At 43.4% G+C, this 11,421-nt stretch overlaps 1 protein-coding gene across 1 annotated transcript; it reads right to left on the reverse strand.

The window, feature by feature from the left end:
* Positions 1 to 3,495: 3,495 nt before the first annotated feature.
* On the reverse strand, positions 3,496 to 8,418 carry LOC138954464 (uncharacterized). The gene has a single exon (XM_070326308.1). It carries the CDS (start codon positions 8,267 to 8,269, stop codon positions 5,888 to 5,890), a length of 2,382 nt encoding a protein of 793 aa, XP_070182409.1. The 5' UTR covers positions 8,270 to 8,418; the 3' UTR covers positions 3,496 to 5,887.
* Between the last annotated feature and the right edge of the window lie 3,003 nt (positions 8,419 to 11,421).

Consider the following 11,421-nt stretch of genomic DNA (forward strand, 5'->3'; position numbering starts at 1 on the left):
AACTCCACCCACTTCTGCAGGTATGACGACAGGCGCTCCACAAACTGGCTCGGTGTCTCTCCAGACAATGGCTGGCATTCGCGGAAGCGTTGACGGTAGCCTCATTTTGAACACGCACCATTTCTGTCTGAAGCTCTAAGCGCTTGGTCTCCATTTCTATCTGGAGCTCTAAGCGTTTCAGCTCCATTTGCTTTTCTTCACGCTGCGCTTGTCTTTCTTCACGCTGTGCTTCTCTTTCTTCACGCTCACGCTGCGCTTGTCTTTCTTTATCTTCACGCTGCGCTTGTCTTTCTTCACGCTCACGCTGCGCTTGTCTTTCTTTTTCTTCTCGCTCACGCTGCGCTTGTCTTTCTTCACGCTGCGCCAGCAGTCGTGTCTGGGACTCGACGAACTCCGTCAACTGCTTGCCTTTTAGTCCCAGTTCAATTCCTTTTCCCCAGAACTCAGCCATTCTGGTCTTTTCCGGTGCGTTCGTCTGTATTCTTTCACAGCCCCGAACGTAGACGAATGTAGTCTTCTAAAAGAACACAGTCTCTACTGCACCTCCGATGCTTCTCTCGTCGCTGTTCACCTTCGTAGACGCAGGCTGCCACCCTCCTCGTCTAACGTGACGGCGCACTCTGCTCACGATACGTACACGACGTACCCCAGTCGTATTTCGTAGTATTAATGCACTAGCTCCGCGACGAAGTCCGTCTCGTCCAAACGGCAGCTAACCTCTGTAATCCCGATACACTCCGGCGTCGCTCACCGTACCGAGCTGCGGCAATTACCAAACTCTTCACCAGTCACACCGAATCCACGGTTCCGTAGTCTCAATACTGATCCCTCAGGATACACCCGATTGATGGCTACCTCCTGTGACTGTCTTGACACTAGTCCTTGTTGCTGGAAAACCCTTGGCGTTAAACGTAGATCCTTGGCTTGGCCCCCAATTGTTACACGACACTTGAGATTGCCACAAGTTCTCAAACGTCGTATAGTTGTGTTCTTTTATTCTACGTCGCCCGTCTTCGCAGCAGCAGAAAACAACTCGTCAAATTGAGTTCGAGGATTTATTCAGCATTCAATACATACAACTGCACAACGTAGCAGAACTCAAATAGAAGCTTTTTAACATTCAAATCGCGCTGGCATATATAGTAAATACTCAATCTCGAGAATATTCCAGACCGAACATGATACAACTACATTATATGCGAACCGCCCATGGACTAGAATGGTGACGTTCTCTGTGACGTACATCAAAAGGTGCCGACGCCCTTAATCCGATCGAACGCCACGAACTCACACTAAAACAGCATGGTAAACAACTTGTTTTGACAGGACTAGAAAGTTCACCTGCATTCTCGTCCAAGCATAAATATTGTGTTTACAAAATATAATATCGGTACCTTCCCACAAAGTACAAATAAGTCAACTACATGCAACACACAAAACCGAACCAAAGTTCAGCAACGGTAGCGTTTCCTAACACTCATCTACCTCTTACCCCACCCAACCCCCCCCCCCCCCTCCCCTCTCTGCAAACAACACCCAACGCAACACATCCATCATCCAACAAAGTGATGAACAGTGCAGTTTCCTTGTGTACCTCCACTTCCTCATGCCCCCCCCCCCCATCCTCCCACTCTGCACACATCACACAACATACGACACAGGGATGAACAGTGGGGGTAACTTAAGTACCTCCTCCTCTTCTCCCCCCCCCCCCTCCACTCGGCACACATCAGACAACACAACACACTATATACACGACACCGTTATGAACACTTTGCACAAATCACAATACACAGCAGATCCATCAAACGACACAATGATGAATAGTGGAGATAACTTGTGTTTCTCTTCTACTTCTTCCCCCCCACCCACCCCCTTCCCCACTCTGCACACAACACCCAACACAACACATCCATCATCCAACAAAGTGATGAACAGTGCAGTTTCCTTGTGTACCTCCTCTTTTTCATTCTACCCCCCCCCATCCCACCCACCCACTCTGCACACATTGCACAACATTCGATACAGTGATGAACAGCGGGGGTAACGTGTGTACCTCCTCTTCTTCATTCTACCCGCCCCCCCCCCCCCCATCCACCCACTCTGCACACATCACACAACATTCGATACAGTGATGAACAGCGGGGGGTAACTTGTGTACCTCCTCTTCTTCATTCTACCCGCCCCCCCCCCCCCCCCATCCACCCACTCTGCACACATCACACAACATTCGATACAGTGATGAACAGCGGGGGTAACTTGTGTACCTCCTCTTCTTCATTCTACCCGCCCCCCCATCCCACCCACCCACTCTGCACACATCACACAACATTCGATACAGTGATGAACAGCGGGGGTAACTTGTGTACCTCCTCTTCTTCATTCTACCCGCCCCCCCCCCCCCCCATCCCACCCATCCACTTTGCACACATCACACAACATTCGATACAGTGATGAACAGCGGGGGTAACTTGTGTACCTCCTCTTCTTCATTCCACCTCCCCCACACTGCACACATTACACAACACAACAAATCCATCATACGACACAGTGTTTAACAGTGGGGGTACTTGTTTACCTCATTTTCTGCCCCTCCCCCCTCCCCCCACTCTGCACACAACACAACACAACACATTAATCATACGACACAGTGATGAACTGTGGGGGTAAATTAAGTTTCTCCTAGTCTCACCACCCCCCCCCCCCCCACTCTGCCCACATCACACAACACAACACACTATATATACGACACAGTAATGAACAGTGGGAGTATCTTAAGTACCTCCTCTTCTCCCCCCCGCCCCCACTCTGCACACACACAAATAAACAGACAAACGAACAAAGTCTCTAAGATGTGCAGGACCGATAAGCAGTGCTGAAAAAGAAAGGGGGAGAGGGGTGAGAGAGGAGGATGTTAACAAGTTATTATTATATGAAGTCTTATATCGCGCGCGTATCTCCAGACTCAGTCGGACTCAATGCGCAGGGATCTATTTATGCCGTGTGAGATGGAATTTTTTACACAATACATCACGCATTCACATCGACCAGCAGATCGCAGCCATTTCGGCGCATATCCTACTTTTCACGGCCTATTATTCCAAGTCACACGGGTATTTTGGTGGACATTTTTTATCGATGCCTATCCAATTTTGCCAGGAAAGACCCTTTTGTCAATTGTGGGGTCTTTAACGTGCACACCCCAATGTAGTGTACACGAAGGGACCTCGGTTTTTCGTCTCATCCAAAAGACTAGCACTTGAACCCACCACCTAGGTTTGTATGACCGAAGCTAGGTTGTCATCTTTCTTCTCTCTTTTTCTCTGAGCACTCGCTTTCTTCCTCTTTCTACTTTAGTCTACAACTACTTTCATCACATGTTCACGACAACCCAGCCGATCAACTAGGAATGAGCTCACGTTTATAATAAAGATGATAGACAGATAGAAGACGACAAACTTCCGCACAATCTTACAAGTTATCACAGACTTGATAAAAGTTCCACATTAGTTTACTAAAGATAAAAGTCATGAAACATTACAAAGCATAGTTACCTTAACCATGATGTACATTGTCGGTAATGGCAGGGCACAAAGACACCCGGCAAACTAAGGTAGGGCTTTTATACCTTTACTTTTACATAACTACCGCAATGCAGTACTTGCGGATCTAAAATTCCTTTCCTTTTTTGTTTGGGACGTTACCTAACGATTACTGCAACTTCAGCAATATTCTAAGTCTAGAACCACTCACTGATCGAGGGTCCTTACCAAAAATGGGGTGGGGTTCAGGTGCAGTCGTTACTCTAGAAGTAAGTATACTGTGACTAACACTTTTGTTAACTACAGTTTCTAACAATCATTTCAAGGTTCCATTCTTCCTTTACTTTGAGTACAGTTAAACTCAGACTAGTCACTATTCTCTTCAGTCGGTGTCTGTTGAGCGGCGATGGTTCTCTCTCTCTGGCCTTGCTTCTTTGGCCCCGTGCGCGCACGAGCGGTGCATTGCCGTAGCAGACTCCAGTGTTGTGAATGGGGAAAGTTTTGTGACGTCAGCCGTGAAAGCCGACTACTCCGGAATTCGGTCTTGAGGTCACTAGGTACCGCTGCAGTGTGGTTTTCCTGCCAACACTTTAAAACTGATCTTACTAATAGAACCAGGTTAATAGGTATACATTTCTTTGTATTACACGGTAATCAATTCTCTACACTTTTTGTCAATTATTACTTTTCACTTTAAAATTATAAATATATATATAAATAAACAAACCACACAAAATTACATTTATCTTTTATATTGTAATAAAACAACAGCACACTCATACTAACGCACACTAAGAACTATTTATCATTAGTTTACTAATTACATTTACTAGCATATATTGCTTCTTTCTTTGAAGCCTATTTAGCTTTGGTTACACATGCCCCCGTCACGCCCAATGAGCGTCCTCGCTCATCATAGATTGAGTTGGATCGGAATCAAGTGCACACGGTGACGGCAGGTGCTGAAAATAACTTAACAAACAAATGTAACTATATAAACAATTTCACAGCAAAAGGTTAAATATAGTCACAAAATTAAAGTACATAATCTATATTTATATATACACATTGTAAAAAAAATTCAAAAATGTAATAATTTTCCATACTAGCAGGAGAACTTTACTGAGAGTATATCTATACGCCTTATCAGAGCAAAACCAACGTGAAGGACACCAAGGTGGTGTGAAAATGATGGGTGCTTACTTTGAGTACCTGTTCTTTACATATATGTCGTTTTGTATGTACCTCCTGAGATGGAACACGTAGGGTTAAGCAGAAGTTCGTAGTAGGAGTGTTGAATGGGTGTGTCAAACGATGGTCCGGCAGGCGATGGACAGGAAATATTGTCCGGTTCGTTGCTACAGGAGTAGATCACATATTTAGGTGTGAACCATAAGTGATAAATAGTTCAGGCGTGTATACCTTGACAAACAATGTCCATTATAGTCAATTGAGGTATAACGGTAGCCTTAAGTTCATTCATTGTCACTGTATTGTAGTATATACACATCGATTATTCATCCATGGTGAGTGTTTGTGAAAAATAATCTGGGTGTTGACTTCGTAGTAGGAATAGTAATAACACCAATTGAGTGTTTATTTAAGTCACCACACTACGCTGTTGAGTCATCCAGACTGCCATTGTTGACGTGTGAAGAAGGGCGTTAGAATTTGAGGTTGGAGCTGCTTGGTTAGAGTTGATGTCACTGCCACCGTCACACCACATGGCCAATGAGGTGTGTCCAGTAGAAATGACCAGATGAGGTGGAAGTTCCAGAAAAGGGGCAAGAGTGGATGATGGCAGGATCGTCGCCCAGGTCACTGTACGTAGGTTGTTGAAAACGCAGACACTGGAAAGTCTCCAAATGGGAAGCTACCCCATTATACACCATCACCCACTGGCCACGCCGAACTGTGCTGAGATAGTCGACTGTTAGGTCCCAACACAGCTGGTAGCTAATCGTTTGGAACGATGTTTATAGGTGTTTTCACGAAAGGAGGTACTAAAATGGATTCGAAATAAAGGGCAGAATTAAATAAAACATGTTGGTTTTGCTTCGACAGGTACTATAGATCTTACTGACTTCAAGTTTCCTTTATACTCTTGCAGTATATAACACATCTTTGTAAGTCGTATTAAACTTACGTCATTATCAAATTATATCATATTCAAATCATTAACAACCCAAATTTAAAATTAATTAATTCAATTATATATCAGAATAATAAAAAAAATAGTTAAAAAAAACCAACACAACTACACCATAAAACAAAAGGAGTACAACAAAAACATTCAAGAGCAATTTTGGAGCTCGGGGTTACAGGTACATGAGGTTGGCGAGGACCTATTCGACTCCATTAAGAGAGTCCTGATGGTGAGGACTTGGATATAGAGGTGGGGCAGAGGGGCCGTTTTTGAACTTTGAATCCTGTATGTGTTTTGGACCATATATGGTAGGAAAGTCATTTTGATGCTGTGCCGTCACACCGACCTCTTTTTCAAATTGACCAGGTTTCGCTTTGCGCATATACATGACTCTTCCGCCGTGTACCAGTTTCAGATTAACAACATAGTCGCCCTTCTGAATAATTTTTTTCATTTTGTAATTTTGCCAAAGGGAGAGTTTAAGAACTTTAGGTAAAGATAATGACTCTTTTGTCAGCTTAGCAATGATGTGAAAAGACGTCCACGTAATTTCGAGATCATCAGTAGTGTAGGTATGTTTAAGTAAACTCAGAGACCGAACCCAGGATTTCATAATAAGATAGTATTCAGTTGGACAATAGGTTAAAGTTAATAACGGCAAATCCGTAAAGGACTGGCCATCACTAATTTCGAGGACTGCTACGGTCCTATAAACGGACGTTTTTAAGAGTAAACCGGCTGAACGAGTCACAAATATGAGCAGTAACATGAGACTGAAAAGTTCAATGGTCAGCAACAAATGATCGGCAACTGGGGGTTCACAGAGCGGGAGGGGGCTGGTTGGGGGAGACTCATGAGAAGGGTTATTTGGGGAATTAGGGTTCATGTTGGTATACACCAAATCAGATTGGGGTGGGCGATCACTGGGATTAGACTGTCCTGTCGGGGCTGGGTTCCATCGAAGAGGAGGTTGGGGAGAAGTTGCTTGGGCCGTGGCAGGTACTATAGGTTTACCTGCAGTTAAAACACTAATAACCAAACACAACGTTCTCACCCGTTTATAAAGGATCAGAACACACACCAATAGTAGAGCAGAGAGAAGTAAAGCGATGCAGGCAAGCAGGTTAGTTGGAGAAGTATAATCAAAATCATCATCCAGAGGAAAGTCGTCCAGTGAATAACTTGACATTTGTCGATAGACTTTTTCGTTCTTTTTCATTTTGTTAGAAATCGAGCCCAATTCGGCATCCAGCTTAGACGCCTTCTCTAGATCAGTTTGAAAATTATGCTCATCAATCTGTAATTGAGGAAGAGCATACTGAACCGGTTTAGTAAAAACAGGAGATGATAACAGTGTACTAAGGGTAGTTGAATTAAAGAATTGCTGTAATAATGCGACATTAACAGGATAGATGATTGTATCGTCCGAATCCTGTCCGTCGTCGCATGCAGTTAGTCGAGGGGGAATTTGGAAAATATCGGCCATAAGTGCACATTCACAAGGAATTTTAAAAAGACAGAACATACACCCTGGCTTTTTATAAACTTGATTTCTACATGTGAGGATAACTTCCGTAATGTTCGACAAAAGAGCTAGTCCTGACTTTACTTCAAGAAGACTGGGAGTCACAGCATGTTCCTTTAGCCTATATTGACATAATTGTGTTTCATCTGTTTGTAAAAACAAGGCTGTAGCACATGTGGGTGTATCTGTAGAACGTTGGCCTTGCATTAAAGGGCATGTCTTAATGGGATTGCCTACACAATTTTGCATGTCAGTTACTGACATTTCCATAAACGATGTCCTGTCAGTTGTTATGGCTAAATAATTCGGTACGTTGGCTAATTGAGTCGCATGTGTGGTGGAGTGATTTAAGGGAACGGGCATTGTTATGATTTGCAACAGATCAAAGAGAGCAGTTCTAGAAGAGATGGGGACTTGGATGGTGACGTAGAATTTATGGGTGTGGTAAGAGTACATCACGGACTGTTGTTGATAGTAATACGCCGGATGATGGTTAATGACATGAAAGTCCGGATGACGTCGTCGAAGGGTGTTTTCAATGTGGGAAACGGCTCTCTTCAACATCTGCTCAGGAACTAATAGGGGAGAGAGCCTACGTTGCACTAAATGGTGAATTCCTTGAAGAAAGAGGTCTAATTGGCGTTCTAAGTCCGAAAGATAACGTGACTTGTGTAGTAATGAAATTAAAGCTCGTGCTATTTCTAATTCTAGTTTGCTGAGAGAGCCCATACGTTGTTGGAAGTAAGTGCTAAGGTCTGTGATGTATTTATGGTTGTCGTTAACTGATTGGAATAGTTGTTGTACTTTTTCGTTAGTTTTCTGAACATAACTGTGCATGAGCTGTAGTTGTGCTTCCTGTCCCCTTTCTAATTTAGATTCGTACCGGTAGATTTTATTTATATGTGCCTTTAAAGCATTAATTTCGCCTTGTGTTGCCACCCCGAAAAGTCCCGATGCTAAGTCACCCACGAAATCAAAGAGGCCTCTACGACTACGGGATCTAAATTGACTTGGTGTGTTTATGGAGATCGTGACATTAGTAGGGAACAACAACATCTCTTGTGGTGCTGAACGAGAGTTTCGTTGATTTTCAGATGGTCGTTGAACGTCTAACTCAGTGCCTAAAATAGCTTGAGCCTTAACTTTAGCATTTTGTACATATTGCTCTGTGGCTGTGGAGAGATTATTGTAAGTCGTTGCTATGATATTATGGATTTCACAATTGACATGAGAATTCGCCGAGCAAGTTAGTAGTGGTAGGGGCGTTGCAGGTTGTTCCGGCAGGGACAGTTGGAAGGTATGTTTCCATGTCTCGGACGAGGAGGACAGCTTGTCTTGCTGTCTAAAGACCACCCCATGGTTTAAACGCGCATAAGTCTGTTGGCCGTGTGTTGTGGACACCAGCAGTAGGAGAAAGATAGCAGCCTGCAATCAGGGAAGAATAATACAACTATACTAGGAACACAAAACGTCTAGCCCAGCACGGCCACGCGACACACTCCATCTCTATAAAGGTAAAAAAAATTCTCTCTTCATCGGTGTAAAACATTTTTTTAAAACAAAACAAAACAATATCATCATCTGCATCCATGGTAAAAATATCAACAACAACAACAACAAAGAATATCGTCCTCTTCATCCAATATAAAAACATCATAAAAAAAAAATGTATACATATTATCCTCTTCATCCCTTGTGAAGGCATCTTCATCCCATGTGAAGGTAATCCTCTTCATCCCATGTGAAGGCATCTTCATCCCATGTGAAGGTAATCCTCTTCATCCCATGTGAAGGCATCTTCATCCCATGTGAAGGTAATCCTCTTCATCCCATGTGAAGGCATCTTCATCCCATGTGAAGGTAACATTAAAAAAATATTTTCCTCTTCATCCTCTGTGAAGGTATCATAAAAAAAAATATTTTCCTCTTCATCCTCTGTGAAGGCATCTTCATCCCATGTGAAGGATCATCCAAAACAATATTATTAAAAGTCTAGCGCTTTAAAAATAAACATCACACAAAACATACAAATATATACATAACACGCTGGCGTTACTGTGCCCGGGTACACAGCAACGTAACATACCCGATTACGTGGTTGGACGGTTCTTGCGACGGCAGCCTTTGTTCGTTTTGTTAATATGGAAGGCCTCTATCAAGTAATCTGGTAGATTTTCGGCAGGCTCCCAGGTCGTTTCTGAGTAACCTTGCCACTTGATCAAATATTCCTTGCTACCCTGAGCATTCCGTCTGCATCGTACGATCTTTTCCACATAATAGATTTCCTCCGAAGAAGCATCATCCAATAACTGTGTCTTAGTATGTGCGTCATCGGAGGAATCGAGTGTTTGAGTTCCCGTTCGAGTTTCTTTGTCAGAGCTGACGTGAACTTCGTCAGCACCGCTATGATCCTTGCTCTCCTCATCCGTATCTGAACTTTGATCATTATCAATTTCAGGTATAAAGTTAGTTGGTCTCTCATTTGGGTCAAAATATGGTTTTAACCGCATAGCGTGAATGGGTGAACGTAACTGTTGGTTGTCGGAACTTTTCCGTAACAGAAAAACATTCCCTGCCAAAGCGGAACAGATATAATACGGACCTTGCCAACGTCGCTGTAGTTTTGCTGATACTCCTTGCTTAAGTTTAGGGAAGTATACCCATACTTTTTGACCAACTACGAAAGTGTAATTTGAAGCAGTCTTGTCATATTGAGTCTTATACTTAGTCTGTGCTTTGAGAGTGTTTTCCTTTACGATTTGCTGTGTGAGTTCAAAACCCGACAGAATATCATCCATACACTGTGATGCAGAAGTAGGTATGTTTGATGGTGGAATCAATGCAACGTCTAATGGAAGTCTACATTCTTTCTTAAAAAGAAGAAAATACGGAGAGTATTGTGTAGACTGACTGCATGGTGTAACACGATAAGCTGACAGTACTGACGGTAATACCTTTGGCCATTGTTTTGTGTTGTCTGCACAGTGACATCTGAGAGCTGCAGCTAGGTAGCTATTGAATCGCTCGCATTGAGCGTTGGTTTGCGCATGGTATGAGCTTGTTTTGAGGCGAGTAACTTGAAAGATAGCACAAAGCTCTGTAATCAGTTTAGAGAGAAAGTTCTGGCCTCTATCTGATAATAAGGTGTCTGGCGCGCCATACCTGCAAAAGATTTCGCGGTATAAAACGTGAGCTACCTCTGTCGCTTCACTAGTGACCAATGGAAATGCTTCTGGCCATTTGGAATAGGCATCAACAATCAGTAAGATGTACTGATAGCCTTCAGGACTTTTTTCCAATGGTCCCAGGAAATCGATATGAAGCCTTTCAAAGAGTTGAGGTACCGGTAAAGGACAGAGAGGTGGTGTATTGGCATGATATGATCTTTTGCTTTGTTGACATTGGATGCAACTTTTTACGTACTGAGTGATGTCAGCGTACATACCCGGCCAGTAGTATCGAAGGCGAATTGAGTGATAAGTTCGTTCTACGCCTTGGTGTGCACCCGCCAAGAGCGAGTCGTGAAAGGAAAGAAGAACTTCGTTGCGTAAAGAATGGGGAACAACCAATTGTTTAGCGATCCTATCACTTTTATGGCCTGTTGTACGAGGGTACCACATGTGATAAAGTACTCCTTGGTCTAACACATGATCGTGCGACTCACTGACAAGTTTCCGTGCTGTTTTACTGTTGTCGGGAAGAGTACCATTTTCGAGGTACTGTATCATTTGAAGCAGTTGTGAATCCTCTCTTTGAATCTGTGCAATAGTCTCAGGTTCAATTGTGCTGATTGTGTAAGCCCGTTCAGTGGCCCAAGCAGAATTTTCGTGATCATGTACTACACTGGCTGTTGGTGGAAACATTTGAGGTATTTCACCAACTTCTTCTTCTGCCTCAGGTGTAATACTAGAGTACGGCCGTCGTGATAGGGAATCCGCATTACCATGTATCCTGCCAGGTTTATGCTCCACGTCAAAATCGTAAGCTTGCAAAAAAATTGCCCAGCGGCCCAAACGACCCGTTGGATCTTTTGTCTTTTTGAGAAACTGAATAGCTGAGTGATCCGTTTTGACAAGGAACTTCTTATTGGCAAGGTACACTCGGAATGTCTTGATCCCCTCTACAAGTGCTAGGGTTTCTCGCTCAGATATACCCCATTGTTTTTCAGTTGCTCTTAAACTACGGCCATTGTAGGAAATAACTCGTTC

Source organism: Littorina saxatilis, unplaced genomic scaffold (genome assembly GCF_037325665.1).
Source record: "Littorina saxatilis isolate snail1 unplaced genomic scaffold, US_GU_Lsax_2.0 scaffold_603, whole genome shotgun sequence".
Classification (NCBI taxonomy): Eukaryota; Metazoa; Mollusca; class Gastropoda; order Littorinimorpha; family Littorinidae; genus Littorina; species Littorina saxatilis.

Excerpts from the sequence above, each read along its gene's own strand:
- LOC138954464 (XM_070326308.1), bottom strand. The coding sequence starts at position 8,269 with ATGTTGTTGTTCCCTACTAATGTCACGATCTCCATAAACACACCAAGT.